The 23,310-nt window shown below is 48.8% G+C and overlaps 2 protein-coding genes across 9 annotated transcripts in view; one reads left to right on the top strand and one right to left on the bottom strand.

The window, feature by feature from the left end:
• Positions 1-2,875, bottom strand: part of RFNG (RFNG O-fucosylpeptide 3-beta-N-acetylglucosaminyltransferase) — a 10,011-nt gene extending 7,136 nt beyond the window's left edge. For 2 of the 5 annotated variants that reach the window (XM_075904227.2, XM_075904231.2), the window contains exons 1-3: positions 2,610-2,748; positions 1,960-2,071; positions 161-708 (exon numbers count right to left, since the gene is read on the bottom strand). In XM_075904227.2, the coding sequence (XP_075760342.2) occupies positions 161-655 (495 nt within the window). In that variant the 5' untranslated portion in view covers positions 656-708; positions 1,960-2,071; positions 2,610-2,748. Of the gene's footprint in view, positions 1-160; positions 709-1,959; positions 2,072-2,609 lie in introns of all 5 variants that reach the window. The other 3 variants (XM_075904228.2, XM_075904230.2, XM_075904229.2) reach the window with 3 other exon arrangements.
• Positions 2,741-23,310, top strand: GPS1 (G protein pathway suppressor 1). 4 transcript variants are annotated; one of them, XM_075904224.2, is made up of 15 exons: positions 2,742-2,878; positions 3,431-3,634; positions 8,013-8,105; positions 14,448-14,629; positions 16,508-16,672; positions 16,891-17,026; positions 17,174-17,251; positions 17,761-17,821; positions 18,281-18,366; positions 18,782-18,876; positions 19,282-19,387; positions 20,252-20,332; positions 20,458-20,595; positions 20,920-21,054; positions 22,125-23,310. In XM_075904224.2, exons 1-15 carry the CDS (start codon positions 2,846-2,848, stop codon positions 22,197-22,199), a joined length of 1,668 nt encoding a protein of 555 aa, XP_075760339.1. In that variant the 5' UTR covers positions 2,742-2,845; the 3' UTR covers positions 22,200-23,310. The 4 variants fall into 4 exon arrangements, with proteins under 4 accessions (XP_075760340.1, XP_075760339.1, XP_089628156.1 ...); XM_075904225.2 differs by lacking the exon at positions 3,431-3,634 and having other exon boundaries at positions 2,741-2,878; XM_089772030.1 differs by having other exon boundaries at positions 16,891-17,251.

The raw sequence follows: 23,310 nt of genomic DNA, 5'->3' as shown, positions 1-23,310 counted from the left end.
GAGGGAAGAACATGTCTAATGAACTGGTGGGGAATACAGAGTGACATTGCAGTATGAACATGAAGGGCGAGGGGTTATAGCAGATCCAGAATCTACAGTCACAGAGGGAGAGAGACTCCCACTCTATTACTGTCCTATCCCGCTGAGGGAGATCTCTCACCTGTCTTTTGGCCTGCGAAATCCAGGTTTGGAAGAGCAAGTGCAGCCTAGTTTTATGATACTTTCTTGTCGTTTTCACAGCGATAAAAATATCCTTCAGCTCCAAATTCTCCTTAATGGACTCATCTGCAGGTCCATGATGGTCCTTCAACATAGTTTGAAGAGGACTGGTGGGGCTCCCATCCTGCTCTTCAAGTTTCGGGTGGGATCCCCCAGCATGTAGGCTGTAATCTCCCCATTTTTCTACAGTTTCATCTTTCACACTGTGTGCAGTATCAGATCCCTCACTGTCCAAACGGTCTGTTGAGCTGGGCTCTGCCTGCTGGTGGTAGAACTCGCTGCAGGAAGCATTCAAAGGAGGGGGTGGACGGGGTTGTGGATCGCCCCCCCGTCTCCAGGTTGTCTGGAGTTTGGGGATTAACAAAAGAAGGAAAGCACAGAAGGCCACAGACAGCAGGAAGCAAATTTTATTGAGCCCAATGCAGGAAAGTGTCATTCTTCAGCCCCCAGGCCCCCTGCCATTTTGCACAGTTGGGATGGATCACAGCTCTGCAGGAGAGAAGTGGAGAGGTTGAGGGCTCTGTGGGACAGACTTGCATCACAGTCTTGCTATATTTTGTTTATAAACTACTGAACTAGCAGAGCTAGGAGTGTTCTGTGCCTGGAACAACTCCTTGCCCTGCCCCATGAAACCTCACTTTCCACTTTTACATCCTAACTCAAGACACTTCTTTTTCCCAAGCCACACTTTGCCCAATGCACACACATTGCTCTCCCTCTCACCAGGGCCTCAGTACCCCCCAGGTATACTCGCACCAAAACCCACTCGCAGGCCTTATCTACACTGGCATGTTTTATCACCAAAACCTGCCTCTTGGCCACAAAATAATGAGGGCGTTCACATTGCGGTGCGACTTTTAGCAGGGGTGAGGGTGAGAAAACACAATTTTTCCCCTCAAAAAACTTCCAACCTTGTGAGAGCCTTTTGTCTTTTCCCCTCCATTTATTGCAGACAAAGATTCTGCTATTTGTTTTGTCCAGAGAAGTGGCTTCCGCTAGTATCCCACAATGCCTGCCCTGATGGCTGTGCTCAGCATTTTGTGATCTCTGCTGCCTTTGGCATGTGCCCCTCCCCTTTTAAAGCTTTGGGGAATGAAAAGCAAATCATTGGAATGCTTCTGTTCTGCCCCACTGAAAACACAGTGGCAGGCAGCCTGTTGCTGCTGGGAGAGGGCTGGAGAGACAGCTATGCTGCTTTGACATTTCTCAGCAGGGAGAGCTCCCAGAGTTACCAGGGAATCCCAAGAAGCACAGGGATCAGCTTGGCCTTCCCACAACACAGCACTGTGGGATGCTTCTGGGTGCTAATGATGTGGCCATGAAACACTGACAATGGGAAGCAGAAAAACTGGTTTCACTGGTTTTCACTTTTGGTGACTTTCGCATGTGGCTAAACCTTCCCAATGTAGACAGCCTCAGTTATAAGTATTGCTGTTTTGAGAGTGGTGTTTCTGTTGCTCTCTGACCTGGCTTCAAATTCCTTATTGGTTTAATTGTGTTAATGGTGTTTTGTATCCAGTTGTTACCATGGAAGTAAGTGAGTAATAACTACCATTAAGAACTTATGAAACACACAGAAAAAGGAAAAACAGTTAAAGCATTTGAAAGATGAGTTAAGATCTGTGTTTAAAGAACTCCCCTTGTTCTCTTTCTTTGTATAGTGTAAAAGGGAGAAGTCCATTGTTTGACAGTCTTTTAAAGAGGTATTAAAGATTTTAAACAGAGGCAAAAGAACCATACCTACTAATTTCTGCTTCAGACACCTAGTTTTTATTGGAGGCATAGCACATCCTTTAGATAGAAAGACAGCTAATCTTCACTTAAATTTGTTGTTGAAGTCTAGTCATGTTTCCTTCAAGACAAGACACACAGGAAGGGAAGAGAGAGAAAAAACTAGCAAAGGTAGAATTTGGTGGAGATTTTTTGTTTGTTAATCAGTTGCTGGAAAGTTATAGTCACAGCATCAGACAGCCAGATTTAGCAAATGTTTACTAGATTGCTAAAAATTGCATCTGGGGAAGGGTTCATAGAACCTTGGGGGTGTCCTGATTGGGGGGGAGGGACTGAACTTGGGGAGAGGTTCTTGTAGTGTTGGGGATGTCCTTGGAGGCACCATGCGTGGGCGGTCCCGGGGGGTGAGACACAGCACGTGGGGGGAAGTCCGGGGGGAGGGAAACACGGCGCGCGGGGGCGGGTCCCGGGGGGGGGAGACACGGCGCGGGGGGGAGCGGGTCCCGGGGGGGAGAGGGTCCCGGCGGGGAGAGGGTCCCGGCGGGGGGGGGAGACACGGCGCGGGGGGGCGGGTCCCGGGGGGGGGACCACGGCGCGGGGGGGCGGATCCCGGGGGGGGGCACGCGGGGATCTCGCGTGGGTACCCAGGAGCCACCCACCTCCCGAGGGTGACGCCGGGCCGGAGCTCCTCCCAGCAGTTGCCCGGCGCGCTCGGGAGCCCCCTTCCCCGGTGGGGCGGCTCGGAGCCCGGCACCTCCCGGCGGCAGAGGGCCCGCGGGCCCTTTAAGAACTTCACCTGCCGGAGCTCACAGGCCGGGCGGCGTGACCCGGAAGTGGAAGCCGAGCGGAAAGCAGGGGCGGGTGGTGACCCGGAAGTGAAGGCTCTGAGGGGAGGATGCCGTTGCCCGTCCAGGTCTTTAATTTACAGGTAAAGGCTCCGGGGCCGGGGCCGAGTTTCCGGCCGGGGGGGCTGGCGGCGGCGGGAGCCTTCGCTCTGGGGGGGCCTGGGGGCCGCGCGCTGCCCGGCGCCGCTCGTGGCGCGCGGGGGCCTGGCCTGGCTCGGGCGGGGCCTGCGCTCTGGGGGCCGGGCCGGCGCGACGGGCTCGGTCCTGGTGTCCGGGCGCCGCCGGGCGGGAGCCGGGCCCAGCTGTCGGGGGCGGGGCCTCGTGCCCCTTCTGGGGAAGCGCCTGGCCCCGCGGCGGAAACCCTGAGACCCCCCCGGCCTGGCTGCGGGGGGCTAATGGCGAAGGAGCCCCCGGCGGGTGCCGGGTCTCTTGTCCTGGTCGGCGCTGAGCCCCCGCCGGGCCGGGCCGCTGGTGAGCGGGGGACCCGCCTGGGCGCCGGGCTGCTTTCGGCTCTGACGGGGGGGCTGGGCCTGAGTCCGGGGGAGGAGGCGCCGGCTCAGCCAGCAGGCAGGGCCCGAGCCGCCGCCCAAACGCCCAGCGCATCCCTCTGCAAGTTAATCGTCTTTCTTCCTTAGCAGCCAGCGAGCTCTGTGTCAGGGCGAGGGGGTGCGGAGAGTCAGGACAGGATGAGGGATAGCTCAGCCCCCAGCTCAGCTTCTTCATCAGTGACAGATCTGTACTGCACCCCCCACAGCAGTAGGTCAGACCTCTTCCTTCCGGGTACAGCAGGAGACTTCAGCTTGAGTGCCAGCTTGTCCGCTTGCACGCTGCTTTACGAGGTACCTTACGAGAGAGGGCACTTGTGGCGTCAGAAAAGCTTGGAGTGAGTGAGAGAGAGTGAATTGGGTTTTAATTGCTTTGTGACAGTCACTGTTTGTACAAAACCTATGACTCCCTGAAACACCTGATCATGTGCTTTAAAAAAAAAACACCCTAATTCAAAGTTACAGCCAGGAAGGCACTTCCCCCATCTCTGAGGTGGAGGGGTGGGGGGAATCTTATTGGGGGTTGTGATGCAGAGCGATGGAAGAGGACTATTCTTGTTCTGCACCCAGGCTTTTCCCGTCTGAATTTGTGCACTATCGTTATCCTGAGCACTGGTGTAAATAATCATTCTTCAGTGAGAGAATAATAAACTAAGGCAACTGGGAAAACACCCCTTTGTATACTTATAGTCATTCTGAAACTTCCCTAACTCCTTTCAAAAACTTTTACTTTCTACCCTTGATTCCTGGGGAAGAGAAGATTCTATGAAAATATGGGATAATTTTGTAGTCATGTAAGATTAGTAGGAAGAAAAGATGGTGATACGCTAAGCTCTGCCCATGTGGATGATTAAAATGAGAATTTGTTTGCAGTAGATTGTGTGCACATTTATATTTGTTGATCAGAAGCTGGGAATGAGTGACGGGGGAGGGGTCACTTGATGATTCTCTGTTCTGTTAATTCCCTCTGGGGCACTTGACATTAGCCACTGTGGGAAGACAGGGTAGATCAGGGCTACTCAGCACGTGGCCCCTGGGTTGTATGTGGCTTGCAGCCTGTCTGTTTGCGACCTGCAGTGTAGTTCAGGTTTACGCGGGGCTCAACGTGTGGCTGCTGGATGGGAGCCAAAACAAAAAAGTAGTCAATAAAATGATCTTCTGTTGATATGTGATTTAGTAGTTACATTCCTGGACTGTCATTGGTCATTAAAAGTACGGTCTCATGGGTGGAAATCGGGTAAATATTGTATTTTCTTATCAACAGAACTGACTTAAGTGAGGTCTGTGTGTTGTGTAGTCTTGCCTTAATCTTTGTATTCATGTTGTCAGAGTGAAAAGCTATTTGTGTGTGTGTGTACACACACACACACACTTGCATGTATGTGCAACCACACTTAAGTTGTGGCCGTCAGCATGTGCTGTGAGTATCATTGTGGCTCCTGGTGCTTCCAAAGTTGAGTAGCCCTGGGCTAGATGGACTTTTGGTCTGACTCAGTGAGGTTGCTCTTATGTAAAATACTGTTATGAGTTCTGTTTGTTTTTTCTGGCCGCCTTGAGCTTGAGTCCCCTAGATCAGTGTTTCTTAATCTTTTTGAATAAAGTACTCCTTTAAAAAAAGTACCCCCACTATCTACAGTTTTCAGACACACAATATTTTTTCTACTATTGCAATGCATTTGTTTAAACAACTTAATCGTCGCTGGGCAGGCAATGAAATTTTTGGGTGTAAAAAGTACAAAAATAATAAAGCTCTGTAAAAGTTAAAACAAAAATTCAGTTTTCTCCAACTTTCAGTTGTGTTGATGTATCTGCCGGACTTCTCCCAAGTACCGTAAAGGTACTCGTATCACTGGTTGACAAACACTGCCCTAGATGAGGCTTGAATATGACTATAGGGTCTGCTCTTTCTTGTTTGGGTGGGGCCAGGGCAATCTGGTGGGTATTTTCCAAGTATTATTGACTTATGGCATCAGGAAGGGTCATTGCTTGCAATACATCCTGCTCATCTTTGATGTTTTCCAGGCCAGGGAAATTTACAAGTATAGAAGTATACCACTACCATGGTATAGTTACCTCAGCATAAAACCTCAGCTGGACATACTTGCTCCAGAATAAGCATGCTATTTCCAGTATATCTTTGTCACTTTGAAAGCATCAGAAGCTATACTTGAAAAAGGCACACTTATTTCTGAATAAGTATGCACACAGGGCATTATAAGTATGTAGCAGTACATTTCTCTACATAAAAAAGATGTTAATTCTTAATGGAGATGAGTGGGGCAGTTCACACCTCCCAGAGCTACTGTTCCAGGTTTTCTGTGGACCCCATAGGTCAGTGGTCACCAACCAGTAGATCTTGGAGCTTCTGACAGGTGATCCTGACTGGTTTGGCCAGGAGGCTATTAAGCCCAGCACTTAGAACATAACATAATGGGTCAGACCAAAGGTCCATCTAGCCCAGTAGCCTGTCTGCTGGCAGTGGCCAGCACCAGGTGCCCCAGAGAGGGTGGACCGAAGACAATGATCAAGTGATTTGGCTCCTGCCATCCCTCTCCAGCCTCTGACAAACAGAGGCCAGGGACACCATTTCTATCTCTGGCTAATAGCCTTTTATGGACCTAACCTCCATGAAATTATCTAGCTTCTCTTTAAACTCTATTATAGTCCTAGCCTTCACAGCCTCCTCTGGCAAGGAGTTCCACAGGTTGACTACACGCTGTGTGAAGAAGACTCCCAGTCATTTTAACCTCTCTTCATATGGGACCTGTTCCAAACCCGTAATCATTTTAGTTGCCCTTTTCTGAACCCTTTCCAAGGCCAAAATATCTTTTTTGAGGTGAGGAGACCACATTTGTACACATTATTCGAGATGTGGGCATACCATAGTTCTATACAGGGGCATAAGATATTGTGTCTTATTTTCTGTCCCTTTCTTAATAATTCCTGGCATCCTATTTGCCTTTTTGACCGCCGCTGCACTCTGTGTGGAAGTTTTCAGAGAACTATCCACGATAACTCCAAGATCTCTTTCCTGATTTGTCATAGCCAAATTAGCCCCCATCATATTGTACATATAGTTGGGGTTATTTTTCCCAATGTGCATTACTTTACACTTATCCACCTTAAATTTCATTTGCCATTTTGTTGCCCAATCACTCAGTTTGGTGAGATCTTTTTGGAGTCCCTCACAGTCTGCTTCTGTCTTGACTATCCTCAACAGTTTGGTATCATCCGCAAACTTTACCACCTCACTGCTTACCCCTTTCTCCGGATCATTTATGAATAAGTTGAACAGGATTTGTCCCAGGACTGATCCTTGGGGGACACCACTAGTCACCCCTCTCCATTCTGAAAATTTACTATTTATTCCTACCCTTTGTTTCCTGTCTTGTAACCAGTTCTCAGTCCATAAAAGGAGCTTCCCTCTTATCCCATGGCAATGTAATTTATACAAGAGCCTTTGGTGAGGGACCTTGTCAAAGGCTTTCTGAAAATCTAAGTAAACTATATCTACTGGATCCCCCTTGTCTGAATGTTTGTTAACCCCTTCAAAGAACTCTAATTCCGTGGTCACCAACCCGTTGAGCGCGATCAACTGGTTGATCGCAAGGCATTTGGGCACCCCTACCCTCCATTTTCCCCCCACCCCCGAGAAGCCCCGCTACCTACCTCTAGTGTAGTGCCGGCTTCCCGCGGGGTGGACGGAAGTCCTGTCTGAAGCGGGTGTCACTTCTGGGGGTTCCGGAAGTGTGTGGGCTGCTCCCCTCCCACAGCTCTGTTGCTTGCTGGGGGAGGGGGCGTCGGCCCTGGAGGAGAGTGCCAGAGGGGTGAGTTGAGTGCAGGAGTTTTCCTGCGCCGCGGGAGCGAGGGTTGGCCCCGGGGTTTGGCCACGCTGCAGGATGGGAGGGGGGTTTGGTCCTGGAGCAGGCGCCCTCACGGGTTGGTCGCGCTGCAGGAGTGGAGTGGGGGGGGGGGGGTTGGCCGCGCCGGGCCGCGCCATGGGAGGGGGCTTTGGCCCTGGGATAGGCACCTGCAACGGTTTGGTCCTGCCGCGCGAGGGGGGGGTTGTCCCCAGGGCAGGCACGTACGGGGATTTGGTCCTGCCGCGCGAGGGGGGGTTGTCCCCGGGGCAGGCACGTACGGGGATTTGGTCCTGCTGCGCGAGGGGGGGTTGTCCCCGGGGCAGGCGTGTGCGGGATTTCCCTGTACCGCAGGGGGAGGGGGGGAAGTCGGGCCTGGGGCAGGCATGTGCTGGCTTCCCTCTGGGGGGGAGGGGAATCCTGGGAGGAGGCAGATGCAGGGGACTCTCTGCTGCCACTGGCACTCTGTCCGCGCAGCAGGGTGTTTTGGAATTGCCGTGCGTCCCTGTGATGCTGTAACATGTTCAGAAGATTCACATGCTCCTATTTGCTTGCTTGAAAAGCTACTGAAAGAGGAGACCTGTTGTGTGTGAATGGCATGAGCAGTTCTGACTCTGGATGAGATGTCAGTCCCGAGGAGCAGGACTGCATGGGGGCAGGATCCTAAAGAGATTTTTCCAGAGCAGTGTTTTCATTTCTGCATTACATGTGTGTATCAGTGGAGCCTGCTAGGTTGTGAGCCCGTCTTTAAGCAAGCTGTTTCCTGTGGTCATGTGAATGAACCGTATTTGAGCCTGGATTTGCTGTTGCAGGGCGCAGTGGAGCCTATGCAGATTGACGTAGACCCGCAAGAGGATCAGCAGAATGCACCTGATATCAACTATGTGGTGGAAAACCCAACTCTGGTATGTACTAACTGAGGGGCAGAGAAATGTTTTTGCTTGGCCTCTCCCCCTTGAAGAACTCCACTCTCATTTCCCGCCAGCAAATCTTGAAATGGCAGTCTGACAGCAACTCCCATGAGGGACGGGATGTGCAAATTAGGCTGTGTCTGTGCTGCAGATTGAATGATACAACTTTTGTTGTTCACAGGTGCTTAAACCTCCCTCTCCTCAAGGTAAAAGTTGGGGGGTGAGTGGCAGTGTAAGCTGTCTTGTCCACAGTGTGAACCTCGCTCATGGGGTGGAAATATTTTGTTGGCAAAAGTGCTGAGAGCACGCGTTTAGAGATAGAGCCGTGTTGCTAAATGCTGTGTGGTACAGGCAGCTTTAGAGCTAGGCTGGGGAACCTTTTTAGGGTGGGGGTCCCAACCCATAGAAAAAGGGGCACACACAAGTGAGAAACCAAAAAAAACCCCAACTATCACGGACATGGCCCTGACTGAGAGGCAGTAAGACTCCTCACATTCCCTTCCCACACCAGAGCCTAGAAGAGCCCAGGCTAGTAGATTTTGTGTGCTCCAGCCCCACGGAAGGATGTTAAGGGGACTGGAGCACCAGCACAGGTTCCCCAATGCTAGTGGGGAGCCCCAAACTTCAGAGGCTGCATCTGGCCCCCTTGCCTTAGGTTCCTCATCCCTGCCTTAGAGTAACAGTGAGCTCTTCTATCCTCTAGTCTATGCTAATCTCACATCTCCTGGAGGAGGGTAGGTGCACTGTTTGCTAGCCTTGATGTAACTTCTATTCTGAGATGGTTTAGTGCAGGGCTTGGCAAACCTTTTGGCCTGAGGACCACATCGTGTGCAGAAATTATATGGTATCAGAGAGATGCCAGAGGAGGTCAAACTATAGCTGGCGGGCCACATGTGGCCCATCAGATCCTTTATTCCAGTTCCATGCTCCTGCATAGGAGTGACTTCAGGACAGCCTTGCTGGGAGGAGCCAACTCATGGGCAGCTGGTGTGGTAGGCGGGGGAAGGCACTGCCTTCCTAAAGCACCAGTCTGGCCTTGCCCACGCTCGCCCCCAGAACACCTGCTGTAGGTGTTTGGGAGGTGGAATGGTGCTGCCAGCAGCACCTGCCTTCCCCTGTGGGACTGGAGCTTGGCACGAGTTAAAGGAGTGTCTCGTCTTCCTGCCTCTCAGTTTGTGGGGCACATCTGAGGGTTTTTTCCTTTTTCTCACTTGGGGACCAGGATAGTGAGGGTTCTGGGAGGGGTTTTTTTGGCTTCTCACATGTGTGGCCCCGACTGAATTTTTTGTTGTTGTTGTTGTTGTAGCTCAGTGGCCTCCAATTCAAAAAAAGTTCCCCAGCCCTGCTTTAAGGATATAATTATGATGGGGTTTTTATTCTTGGATCTCAAGCCTCCCAGCTGAGACCTCCTGGAATTGTCCAAACTGATGAGTTTGGGAGGATTGCATTCGCCACGTCAGAATGATCACATCCCATTTTTTCCTCACAGACATATCTGCCCTTCCTCCTCCCCCCTCCCCCATTCAAAGCACAAAGTAGATAGCGCTCACATAATGAACAACTATTTGGTATTCTGTTTCTTCTTCCAACCTTTATTGTCTGCACACTGTTCAAACCCTGCTCTGAAGACGGAATTATTAATTTCCTCGTTAATTTCATATTCTCACTATAGTACCTAAATCCTTCAGAAACATTTTTTTGATACTTCTTTGAGATGATGAGGGAGCATTATCTTCACTTTATAGATAGGACTTAACACAGAAATGAAGGTCAAATATGTTCACTAACTTTGAGTGTCTAACAGTGTTCCCTTTTAATATATTTTTTTTAATTGTGTGGGTTGAATTTTCTTATGTGCAGCACTAATACTGAGTTCCTGTTTGGACATGCATCACTAGTACAAGCAAAAAATTTATATATATCTCTATAGATTTTTAAACAGCTCATATGTATGGAAGAAAAAATATTAAACCAAGCGATAATTAACAAGGAACAATGTTAAGATGTTTGTTTAATATGAAATCAAATAAAAAGAAAATTAACACTACCCTTGGAGTTCATGTATTTTATTATCCTTACTAGCTTGAGTTGAAAATGAGGCGTATTGAAAACAGCTATTTAAATAAGACATAGCCATTAAGTAAAAGCATACAAAATATGCACCAGAGCTCCAATTTAATAATCTTCTCCCATAGACAACAAAATCTTCAGAATCTCCAGTAAAGCAGCTCCTAAAAAATGAAGCATCTGCCAAAGCATTAGCATGTTACAGACATTTGCAGTTCACAAAATATCCCTCTTGCATGCGTGTTATCCCCACACAGCTCAGCTTTAAGATGTTAACCAAATCTCAGTCAACTAGAAATAGTCATGCTCTCACAAATATTAATACAATATTTACTGACACTGAGACTTATTTGACAGTTTCTCTGGGATGTCAACTTTTAATTTGATTAAACACACTGAACAAACAATAATGTTCGAACTAGGGTGGCTATTGTAGGCATTTGAACTTGCAAATGAAGCCCGGGATTTAAATATCCCAGGTTTTATTTGCATGTTCCTGGGTGCTGCCATTTTTAAATGCCCCGTAGTTCGAACTACCTGCCCATGGCTACACGCGGCATGGACTAGGTAGTTCGAATTAAAGCTCCTAATTCGAACTACCGTTACTCCTCGTTTAAATATGGCGGCACCTGGGAACATGCAAATAAAGCCCAGGATATTTAAATCCTGGGCTTCATTTGCAAGTTCGAATGCCTACATTAGCCACCCTAGTTCGAACTAGGGTGGCAATGTAGACATACCCTTAGACTAACCAAAAATGTGTGTGTGTGTGTGTGTGTGTGTATAGATAGATAGTTTCATGAGCTTTCGTGGGCACAACAGGCCCATTGGTTTTTGTTATGGCTACCCCTCTGAGACTCTAAATTGGATTGATACTGCACACAGAACAGTACAATTAAGTAACAGAGACACACAGACAACTGACAACACTAAAATACAAAGGGAAGTAAAACATCAGGTGGTTAGTTATGGGCATTTTAAATGAATGTTTAGGATCCATTCAGCTATGCAACTGAAAAATAAAATATAAAAACAAATAAAAGTTCTCCTGGTTTGAAACTTTCACATTGTATGTGTCACTAACTCAGAGTAGAAGCCCATTAACACATGGCTTCAGAGTTTGTAGACAGATCCCTGCTTCAAAAAGCTTCTGCAAATAATGTCTTCATGCTACAAAACACTTAGCATCACACCTAGGCTGCGTCTACACTGGCATGATTTTGCGCAAATACTTTTAACAGAAGAGTTTTTCCGTTAAAAGTATTTGCGCAAGAGAGTGTCTATACTGGCATGTGCCTTTGCGCAAAAGATTTGCTTTTGCGCAAAAGCAGCCGTGCCAGTGTAGACACTCTCTTGCGCAAGAAAGCTCTGATGGCCATTTTAGCCATCAGGCTTTCTTGCGCAAGAAATTGATGTTAACTGTCTACACTGGCCTCTTGCGCAAGAGGACTTATCCCTGAGTGGGAGTGGCAGAGTATTTGCGCAAGAAGCACTGATTTTGTACATTACAACGTCAGTGTTCTTGCGCAAATACTCGCAGCCATTGTAGACAGGCAGCAAGATTTTGCGCAAAAGCAGGCACTTTTGTGCAAAATCTTTCCAATGTAGACACAGCCCTAGTGCTTGCTACAATGTACTCCCATTGCCTCGTAAGTGCCAAAACTACACTAGATAGCAAAGATCTGGCCTTAATGGTTTCCAATACTGCTCTCCAAACAGATTCTAGAACTTAATGGAAATAAACAGGATTCATGGTAAAGTTCTTCCAGTTTTAACAATTTACCATGCATTGATTAATTGTTTCTACAACACTCAAAGATTTTTGTTAAAAAGAATCCTTTTCTTTCTTACCTTAAGCCATTAATACCAATGTAATCTGTTGGAAATGTAATCATGCAAATATCATGTGTTAACTCTATACACGCCTTTTGTTCCAGTATTCATTCACACTAAAGCCTGAATGACTGTTTGCAGGGTCAGTATCTGAGGCTTCATCTTCACTGTGAGATCTTCTGGCAGAAAATATGCTAATGAGGGACTCATTAGCATAAGTCACTATCTCATTAGCATATTTTCTGCCATTTCTTTTTGCTCAAGGGGTTTTTGCACCAAAAGAAGCAGTGTGGACTTTTTGTGCAAGAACACCGTTTTGTGCGAGATCCTTATACCTGTCCCAGAGAGGTACACAAAAAACCCCTTTAGCAAAAAGAAATGGCAGTAAATATGCTAATGAGATTGCAACTTATGCTAATGAGTCCCTCGCAGTGAAGACGAAGCCTCAGAGTAAATAGCATGAATGTAGCTTAAAGCAACACCAATCAAAATAAAATCAGATCTATTTTTTTAACCTTGGATTGCTGTACTTCATCCATAAAATTATCACAACAGAAAGAACAAAGTAACAGCCTAAATGCTTTACAGTAGAGAAACACCGATACAGGTGCAGTCAGATCCTGCATTGAGATCTGCTAATGCAGAATCCTTCAGCCCTCTTTACCTCTCTGCTCTGGATCTGTCTTCATTCATACTAAATTTTAGTCCAGGATTTCTAACATCTCTGGGCACTTGTTAACAAACTCAGCGTGGCCAAAAGCAAGCTCCTCGTCTTTCCCTGCTGATGCTAGGTGACAAATATTTTTGTCTAGAACTGCAGAGGAGTCACTGTTTTGTGTTTGCTCTAGGAGTCTAACTGTGGGGAAATAAAGGCATGGAGGGCATGTGCCTACACAGGGGAGAGGGTGCTGGGGAAACTTGGTTGCCTGGTTAATGCATCAGATGAAGATTGGCTGCCAACAGTACGGTAGCAGGGAGACTAAGGCAGGCTCCCCTCTCCCCAGGCTCTGCATTACTCCTGGAAGTGGCCAGCACTTTGATACAGCCCATGGAGAGGTGGTGCAGAGCATCTTCCCCATGCCACCCTGGCCTGCAGGCATCGGCCCCGCAGCTCCCATTGGCCAGGAACAGGGAACCGCAGCCAGCCGGAGCTGAGAGGACAGTGCCTCTGTGGATGGGGAGCAGCGCGTGGAGCCGCCTGTCCCCCCCACCCCCCCGCCCGCGAGCCACTGCTGAACATATTGGTCACTTCTGGGAGTGGTGCAGGGCTAGGGTGGGGTGAGCCTTCCTAAGCCCCACTGCCTGGGAGCCATCTGGGATAAGCAGGGCCTAGCTGGAGCCCATATCCAAACCCCTGCCTCAGTTCTGAACCTGCTCCTGCACCCCAACGCCCATCCTGGGCTCAACCCAGATCCCCTCCCACACTCTGAACCCATTGGCCCAATACCAGAGCCTGCACTGCTGCTCCTTGTCCCAGCCTGGGGAACGTGAGTGAGGGTGAGGAAGATTGGGGTGAGCGGCAGGGTTGGGCCTTGGAGAAGGGGAGGGGTCTTGGGGAGGTGGGGCAAAGGTATTTGGATTTGAGGTAGATCCTAGATTGCGTTTAAATTAAAAAAGTGACGATGTGCTGGAAAAGGTTGGAGACCCCTGGGCCTGAGCATACTCAGTGCAGAGAGAGTCTCTGGGGATAAAAGCTGTGAAGCTCTGGCAAGTCTTCGGAGTATGTGCAAACTGCAACGCCCTTCCCCCAGCTCAAACCTTAACAACATTTCTGCAGATTTTTCACAGATGCGCAAATCCATCTTCCTGCCATAGATACATTCCCTCCTCCAAAGCAAGGGGGTGCAGGAGATTCTCCATCGAAGAGCTCTCCAAATTTTCCCTTACACGATGTATTTTCCCCTACCTTTGTTCTCAGCAATGGCTGAAACATAAAATAATAATAATAAAGCATGAGACAGACATGTGGCTTGGGAGTTTACACGCTGATTGGTTGCAATTGACAAAGTTATTAGTAACTGAAACAGGGTCTTGTACATGATGTCTGCACTGCAGTTAAAGACCCATGGCTGGCCCAGGTCAGTTGGCTTGCACTTGCAGGGCTGTTTAATTGTGGTGATGTTCAGGCTTGGAATAGAGCCCAGGTTTTGGGACCTTTCCCACTTGTGGGACTAGAAGCAGAACTCTGTGTAAGCTTGTAAGCTTGTTTGTCACAACAGAAGTTGGTCCAATAAAAGCTGTGTACTAACTCGCCTTGTCTCAACTCTGAGGGAGGCAGAAATGGAGAAGGAGCAATTGTCCTGGCCTACCGAGTGGTTTAATGTTTTCTAGTGGGATCAGGCTGCAGCACAGATTCTGCAGGACAGATTGAGGCTTGTGGGCCATTCAGGAATTTGTGATAGTGATGCTTTCACTGGGGCTGGGGTTTGTTTGCAGGATTTGGAGCAGTATGCATCTAGTTACAGCGGACTGATGCGGATTGAACGTCTGCAGTTCATCGCTGACCACTGTCCGCAGCTGCGGGTGGAGGCCCTCAAGATGGCACTGTCATTTGTCCAAAGAACTTTCAATGTTGATGTATATGAAGAAATCCACCGAAAACTGTCTGAGGCCACCAGGTACCAAGGGTGATGGGGACTTGGAGTGCTGCTTTGACCATCTGGGGGGAAATGCAGTACAGGGAAACCTCTGTGAAAGGGGAGATTGTGTGCAACAACAAAGCCTCCTCCTGGTGATTAACGGGGACTCTGACATCAGACTCCAGTGAACTGACCTTCCCTGCCCCTGGGCTCAGTGCTTTCTTGGAGATGAAATGCCCAAGGTTTGTCCTCTCGCTACTCTTTCACATTAGTAAAGATTAAACATGGATATTGAGGACAAGCTAGATCTTGTAGCTGTTCTCAGACAACTTATGTACACAGGTCTGTGCCTCGGGGAGATATGGAAATTCAGCTTCTACTGGGTGTTCTGCACCCTCTGGTCAAAACTCCTCATTAAATGTTCACTTCTCAGAGTTATTCTTTCATAGATTGCAACCTTGCTTATGAGGCTTTGGTTGTTAGCAATTAGTCTTGATCCTTTCCCTTATTAATCCACAGTCCCCATCTTCATCTTTACCCTGCTGTGATCTGCATTGGATGGGACCCTTTTACTGTGTGTAGAATCTTACTGCCTTGCATGGCAATGTATTTCTTGTAGGGATATGAACAACTAGTCAACTATCCGAGAAGCAAATGTTTATCCAGTAGTCAACAGACTAGTCGCTTCCCTTCCCTTCCCTTGGTGCCTCTGGCAGAAAGAGGCAGCACGGGGTGGGGAAGAGAAGGGGGTGCTTCAAAGCTGCAGCACCTCATGGAGCCTGGGCCAGACCCCAGGCTCCATGTGGCACTGCCATTTCGAAACCTCGTGTGCAGCCAAGGGACAGCTGAGAGCCCGGACTGCACATGGCATTTCAAAGCGGTGGAGCCCGGGGTCAGATGATTTCCCTGCTGACTCTGGGCTCCACATGGCACTGCCACTTTGAAACAACACGTGAAGTCTGATGCCAGGCTTCCCGTGGCGTTTCAAAGCGGCAGCACCACATGGAGCCTGGGTCAATTGGGGACTCAGAGTCCCTAGCTGACCCTGTGCACCCGACAGCACTTTTGCCTTTGGAAGTGTAGCTGCTACATTTCAAAGGTGGAAGTGTCCTTATCAGCTAATCGAATAGTCAGTGTAAATTGCATCAACTATTCGATTAGTGAAATAATCGAAATTTTACATCCCTAATTTCTTGCAGGTGTGGGAGGAAATGTCAGTGGACCAGAATGGGGTTTAAACTGGTTTAATTGACCTAAATCCTGGGAGAGGAGAATTCAATTCAAGCAGGAATCCCAGATCTAAGTTAGTGGAATTAGGCCATTCTCTCTCTCTCTAGCTACTTTGCCATTAGTGGCTGAGCTATGGGCACTTCATTTAAAGACTGGGGCTATTGTGGCCTTTCATTAGCTAGTCCTGAATCCATTTGCCTGTTGCTGTCCAACTGGTAGAGATCAGCAAGGGCGAGAGCAAAGTGTAGGGCAATGTGCATGCTGTGCCTCTGGTGTGCAGGTGCTTGCGGTAGGTTGGGTGATTCTCAGTGCTGGTGACGTGGGCTAGTGGCTCTCAGCACTGTTACTGACTTGCTAGGGTTGGGTTTATAGACCAGGCTCACTCTCTTTTTTTCAGTTAGCCAGAACATGTTTATTCAAACGTGACTGTGAAAGTTTCGCTTTTGGGAGGAGGGAGCCAGTTAAAAACCTGTGACAAAAAAGGCAGCTTTTAAAATCTTGTTAGAATGGCTTTTCGCTACTGATGGGGGCTTTCCTTTTCCTTTTGTCTCCTTATCGTTGAAATGATTCCATTTGTCATGCATGGGGCTGAGTGCCCTGAGAGCTGTGCTGCATGCTGAGCAAGTCCCAGCCTAGGAGAGACTATAATTTAGCAGCCCAGTTCCTACTCTTTGGCTTGACTTTCAGAGAGCTGCAGAACACCCCTGATGCTGTCCCTGATGGTGGGATTGAGCCCCCTCCTCTGGATACAGCGTGGGTGGAGGCCACTCGGAAGAAAGCCCTCCTCAAACTGGAAAAGCTGGATACGGATCTGAAAAACTACAAAGGCAATTCGATCAAGGAGAGCATCAGGTGAGGAGGGGAAGGCTCATCTGGGGTGGGAAAGACCGTCCTGCTCCCCTGGCAGAATGCAGCTCTGGGCCCGGATTGCATAGATGGGGCTGGGTCCAGTGCCTGTTGGCGTGGCATGAGCAAGCTTAGTGCCGCTCCTTCCCACAGTCAGTGGGGCCCTGCCCTTTTCTGAGATTTTTCTGCCCAAGGATGCAACTCACTGCTCTTCTCCTCTCCAGGAGGGGTCACGATGACCTGGGCGATCACTACCTTGACTGTGGGGACCTCAGCAATGCCCTCAAGTGTTACTCACGAGCCCGTGATTACTGTACCAGTGCTAAGCATGTTATTAACATGTGCCTCAATGTCATCAAGGTAGGGAGCCATGCAGTGAGGGAACCGTACACAATCTACAGGGAGTCCTTCATACTGTCTGTCGCTGAAATGACGTTGGTCAGCCACCAGGTAGCGCTATTTCCTTGTGGTCTGATTTCTGCCATTGCATTTGTTGCCTTCTTGCAGGTGAGCGTTTACCTGCAGAATTGGTCCCATGTTCTGAGCTACGTCAGCAAGGCGGAGTCCACCCCAGAAATTGCAGAGGTGAGAGGTTTCTTTCCTTACCTCTGCAGATGTTCCTCTGTCTGCCTTCTGCCTGTCCTGTCACAGTTGGCCAGGCCTCTCCTCTCCCTCCCCTCATGTTCTGTTGGACTTGCTTCATGCATGTTTCCTTCCCTCCTTGCCCAAATTCACATAAGCCAACATTCTCCACCAATCAAACTCTCTGGCCCAGTCTGCTAGGTGAACACTCACCTCTCTGGGTTCCACCGCCCCTTTTAGCTCCTGGAACATTCCCTGTCCTCTGCCCTTTGTTTGCCATTAGCCATGAGAGGGCCCTGTGTGAATGGTGTCCTTGTGGCCATCCCTACGGGTGGGGTGAAACGATCTCCCTCTTGAGAAGGCCGGCTACCTTCCCAAATGACTCCCTAGTGTGAGGTGGGGTCTCTGTGGCTCAGCTCCTAGAGCAGACCGGTTTCCCCCAGTAGGGCTAAAGCAAAGAGCTAGGAAGGGATCTGTGCTAGTCACTCACTCCTGCTTCTTTCTTCCTCTAGCAAAGAGGAGAGCGGGACAGCCAGACGCAAGCAATTCTCACCAAACTGAAGTGTGCAGCAGGTGAGTGAGCGGCTCTGCTTCCTGGATGCTACCAGGCATCCTTCTTGCCTGTTTGCCAATCCGGGTGCTTCACTGACGTTGCACGTGCCTCTGCCCAGCCAAGGAGCACTTGGCATGCTCTCACGGGTCTCTGTGCGGCAGTTCTCGTGGCAGGAAGCAGAAGATGTAGAGCAGTTGACTGGATACAAATTTTGAACATAGACCCATCCTGAAGTTCCCATCCTGGCTGGTGTTGGCACTCCCTAAGCCTCTCAAAGCAGGGAGCCCTAGTGCAGTTAATTTCAGTCACTGAATGTCCTGTGCTCAACTGACACAGCTTCTGCTTCCCTGAAATTGTTGGGGTACTCGCAGCTCCTCGGGACCCTGGTGCGCCCACGCTGCTCTTCCATAGTTCTTACTTGTGTCCTAACTAGTCCTGTTGTGGGGGTGGACAAAGCACTAACTCAGTCTGATTCCTAGGCTTAGCTGAACTAGCAGCACGGAAATACAAGCAGGCAGCCAAGTGCTTCTTGTTGGCCTCGTTTGACCACTGTGACTTCCCTGAGGTAAGAGGGCCAGGAGGGGCTGTGTGTAGGGCTCAGGAGAAGCTCTGTACAGTGTTGTCTGTGTTAGCTATTGATGGGCCCTCATCACAGTAGTATCTGAGCACGCAAGCTGTAATGCGTTTCTCCTCACAACACTCCTGTGAAATAGGTGAACTCGAATAGCCCTGTTTTACGGACGGGGAGCTGAGTTGCCGAGGAATCTGCCCAAGGTCACACGGGAAGTCTGGGGTGGATCAAGGAACTCCGTTTAGGGAAGTTCAGATAACCGAGTTGAGTGGGAGTCTGCGGGGCATTATTCCAGCTTGGTATTTGTCAAGGGCCAGCCTGTGTTCTTGCTGTGGGAGGGGAGGGCCGGGGGGCTTAGCTGTGCCTCATTCAGTGAGAGTTCAGTTCTGGTCTCGATCTATCTCTCTAGCTGTTATCGCCTAGCAACGTGGCTGTGTATGGTGGCCTATGTGCACTGGCCACTTTTGACCGTCAGGAACTGCAGCGCAACGTCATCTCTAGCAGGTGGGTGACCCTCGGGGATGAGTTTGTGGGGTGCTCGGTGGATTAAAATCTGTTATGCTGAGCCCTGCTTCTCAGCACACTTCCCTCAAGGGAAGCCGAGCAAAGGCTAGCATAGGGCAGACAGGTGCTGGCCACTTCTGACAGTATGGATGCCATCTTGGGCCTGACCTGACCTGCCCCACTCCATGTGCTTTCTCAGAACTTATGGAAGGGGACCAGTACAGGTTCTGGTAGGAGCACTCGGCTTTCTCTGACCCTGGCACCTTTGCTCTCCTCAGGCTACCCCTCCCCCACGTTCTAGCATGTTAACACATGGAGCATCACAGGGCAGTGGGGTGACTGTGTGAGGTGAGGCAGGGTGTGTCAGTGACAGGTCCCAGGGTCTGATCACTGCTCTGTCTACAGCTCCTTCAAACTCTTCTTGGAGCTGGAGCCTCAGGTGCGTGACATCATTTTCAAGTTTTATGAATCCAAATATGCTTCCTGCCTGAAGATGCTGGATGAGATGAAAGTGAGTCGGGGTTGGGGGAGCAGGGGACTGTGGGACATCTGGGTTTGGGGAGGGGAGATAACGCAGGGCTTGAGGGGTCTTACAAAAGCAATGACTGTACAAATTGGCTGAAGTTGTGAGTGTTTCATGTTGAACTCTTCTGCTCTGCCTCTTGGTTCTAAGTGGGAGTGAATTATGATTTAATTTTTTAAAACTGGTTTTTATTTACATGTTGCTAGTTCTTTACTTCCCATTCCATAGACTTAAATTGCTATAGTGGATGTTTTGTCCATGTTCCTTTAATTAGTTCCTGGGCTGTTTTTCAGACTTTGCATGGCCTTTATTTCTGCTTCACACTTAAAATGCTCATCTATGCTGAAAACTCAAGTCCATGACCTCAAGAACAACTGCAATGTGCAAACGTTTCTCCATAGCTAAGGGTGAGATTGACAACACCAACCAAGGGACCATGGATCACTAATTTTATTGATATTAGTAAGAAATGCTGGATAGACTCTAGCCCGGCCAAAGCATTTAAGCTTTCTTGCCTTATGAAAGCTGCAGTATTTTAGAAGGTGATTCTGGCTCCACAAATTGCATGGGCTACTTGCTCATTTATTTCATGTGTGAATTTGTGGTGGGGTCTTTTTTAAAAAGGAAAAAAAGATGTAAAATCTGCAACTCTTCTAAGGAACAAGGTCTGAATGGTCACTGTAGCAAGTTAAGAATAAAACTTGGGAAGAAAGTAAAGAATTAGCAACATGTAAAATCATTTTACATTTAAAAAACTTGTTTTTAGTTAAAATTTTAAAAATAATGGTTTTAAATAATTTTATCCAGCCTGCTGCCTCTTCTGGCTTTTTATGTTTTGCTCTCTCTGCGCAGGATAACCTGCTGCTGGATATGTACCTGGCACCTCATGTGCGGACGCTCTACACGCAGATCCGAAATCGTGCCCTTATCCAGGTAATTGTTCTCCACAAATCTGCTGTGGAACATGGGAGGGTCAGAGATAGTGGCGCTCTCATCGGAGCGTTTCAGAGGATTGTGTTTGTGTGTGAACCTGGAAACTGACTGTTTCTTGTTTCTAGTATTTCAGCCCCTACGTGTCGGCAGACATGCGCAAGATGGCCACAGCATTTAACACCACAGTGGCAGCGCTGGAGGATGAGCTGACCCAGCTAATCCTGGAAGGATTGATCAATGCCAGAATAGACTCTCATAGCAAAGTGAGTGTCCCCATAGCCCAGCTGTTTCTGATGGCAAGAGCCAGTCTACAGGCTGCGGACTGAAGAGAACAGCTGGCTAGGAATGCAGCACAAATGGCTCTGATCAGCTTTGTGGTAGCAAAGTCTTGGTTAATACAGCAGGAGTGTTGCTTTTTAACGCAGAGTGCCTGAAGAGCATAGTTTCACTCTCTCCCTTTGCTCCTGGATTGCTGTTTGAAGCTTCACTTGCCTGCAGTGAGGGTGTGTTTGGCTAGCTGATACGTGCATGGTTTGAGTCTGGCCTGCTTCCCCGCTTCCTGTGCCCATTCTCCCTGTTGGTTACAGATTCTTTACGCTCGGGATGTAGATCAGCGCAGCACCACCTTTGAAAAGTCCCTATTAATGGGCAAAGAGTTCCAGCGACGTGCCAAAGCCATGATCCTGCGGGCAGCAGTGCTGCGCAACCAGATACATGTTAAGGTGAGCCAAGAGCCCCACTGTCATGGAAGCGAAGATAAAAGGTAACCATTTCAATGACGGGGGGTGGCAGGTTAAAAGCTGGTGACACGGGAATCCAGGGGAGGAGGTTGGCTGTTCCCACAAGAGACAGGATTCTGAGAACACTGGAGAATGCCGCTTGCAGCTAGCAGGATGGCTCCTGGTTACTATATGCTCCAGTCAGCAGGGGAGTAGCTGGTTAAATTCCAACAAAGGGATGAGTTAGACTTTCATAAGGACAGCTGAAATCCAAATGTTGCTTGGCACACTCCTGTCCAAGAGATGATTGCACAGGACTGCACCCTGGAGGAGCAGGCTACTTGCGGTGTGGTCACTGCATTCTATCGATCCTCTCAGCAGTTTGATTCTGTGGTGTCCATGTGCCAAATGGCCATCACATTCTAAATGGGTACTTGATTCAAGTTAGGGGCCCAATCACACACCTTGAATACCTGAAGTTGATAGTTTGCAAGCTGTAAACTGTTGTGTAAGTATTTGTGAATAACAAATTCTTTTGCAGAAATAGTGAGTGATTTATTAATAGAAAAATGGTCAAATCTCATGATGTAGTGCAACTAAGGCCACGCCTTCACTTCCGGGAAGATAGATGCTGTGGTGGTGGATCCTCCAGAGTTCAATTTAGCGGGTCTAGTAAAGACCTGCTAAATCAAATGCCGAGGGCACCCCCATTAATGCCAGTATTCCTTGATTTGTGTGGAGTAAAGGAAGTCAATAGGAGTGTTTGCTGTGGAGATGGCACCGAAGGAGAAATTAAGGTATGTTGACTCCACCTATGCAATTAACATAGCTGGAGTGGCATATCTTAATTCGACTTTCAGGTAATATAGACAAGGCCTAAATAAATAAGCTTTGTGCTCCTGGTGTGTAGGGCCCACACTCTCTGCCCAGTTCCATATGGGGAAGAGGGAAGGCTAAGCTGAGAATGCTGCTGTCCTGCTGCATAGTTTACTTGTGCTGAGCAGGTTTTTAGGAGCGTTCTGTTTGTTCCAGCCCATCACTAACCAGGGCTGTATTTTGGTTTCTAATTGCAGTCTCCTCCACGAGAAGGCAGCCAAGGTGAGCTCACTCCAGCTAACAGCCAATCCCGAATGAGCACCAACATGTGAACATCTTCATGTACAATCAAAGACCTCGCCTTTCCCTGCCCCAAATGTCTGTCCTACCATCTAACCACAGACTGAGCGTCACAAACTGCCCCTGCCATTCTCACGCTCTCTCTCTGGTGAGGGCTAGGCGAGGGCAGGGCTGGTGGTGAGGCTGATGTTCAGCTTCTGATCATTTAATTCCTTTTAGATCGGAAGCGGTCGGTAAGTGCAGGATCCCTGGGATTCTGTCTCATTTCAGTGCTAGTTGCGTGTTCTCTGCCCTCTCCTCTGTCCCCAGCACCCCAGAAGGAATGGCTAGCACATTTCAGAGAGATGCTGATCTTGGGTCCCTTCGGCTGCCCTTAGAGCTGGGCAGGATCAGAACGGCGGCTGTAAGTTCAATCGATGGGGTGTAGCTAAGGGCGATTCACTGACCTGGGAGTGCTGCCTTGTCTGAAAGGAGGCCTCCGAGTGCACTGCTGTCAATGTCAGCCAGAGGGCGCTCTCTCTGGAAGCGCGTTCTAGGGTTTCTCACCCACTCTGCGGAAGATGCACTCAAAGGTCTTTCTTTCAGGCTGTTGCACTTACCCTGGATCCAGTCTCTGTCAGTCTGGCATGTCTCTTTTCCAAAGGCTTGTTTCCTCATCTGTTCCCATGGGCAATCACTTGGCTTCGGGTTCTGGTGTTGGTTTATCACCACAGTAAGGCTCCATCTTGTGCAAATACCATTGTTTGTCCACTTGATTTCACCAGTGAACAGTGGCTTCTTAACCTGTGCTCCGAAGGCTCCTGGTGGCATGAGTCCATGCCACAGACTCCTCCTGCCACCATATCAGGTCTGGGCCAGAAACCAAAAGGAACCTGTTCAGCAGGCGCATGTGTCCCGACTTTCCTTTATAAATGGGTTTCAGGTCACAGCCCAACCCTGTAGAGTGTTGTATTAATGAGTGTAGTGAAGTGGTGAATGTTCTGGAAATACGTCAACTTTGCATCATCCAGTCCCAGAGGAAAAAGTGAAGTATTTTCATCCAGCTCAGTCTGGTCCAGCAGAACTACAGACGTTATTGTTAATGCTATTTTTGTTTGCAAATAAGTTGTTATCTCTAGTGCATTAAAGATAATAATTTAACAA

Source organism: Pelodiscus sinensis, chromosome 20 (assembly GCF_052426305.1).
Source record: "Pelodiscus sinensis isolate ZL-2025 chromosome 20, ASM5242630v1, whole genome shotgun sequence".
In the NCBI taxonomy this organism is placed as follows: domain Eukaryota; kingdom Metazoa; phylum Chordata; order Testudines; family Trionychidae; genus Pelodiscus; species Pelodiscus sinensis.
The sequence above is the reverse complement of the archived record's forward strand: the minus strand, read 5'-3'. Positions and strand labels throughout refer to the sequence as shown.

What these genes read in the sequence shown, in the direction of transcription:
- GPS1 (XM_089772030.1), top strand. Translation starts at nt 2,846, where the DNA reads ATGCCGTTGCCCGTCCAGGTCTTTAATTTACAG. An exon ending in CTTGCACGCTGCTTTACGAG is followed by an intron (nt 3,635 to 8,012) that starts GTACCTTACGAG and finishes TTGCTGTTGCAG; the next exon opens with GGCGCAGTGGAGCCTATGCA. An exon ending in CGCAACGTCATCTCTAGCAG is followed by an intron (nt 18,877 to 19,281) that starts GTGGGTGACCCT and finishes CTCTGTCTACAG; the next exon opens with CTCCTTCAAACTCTTCTTGG.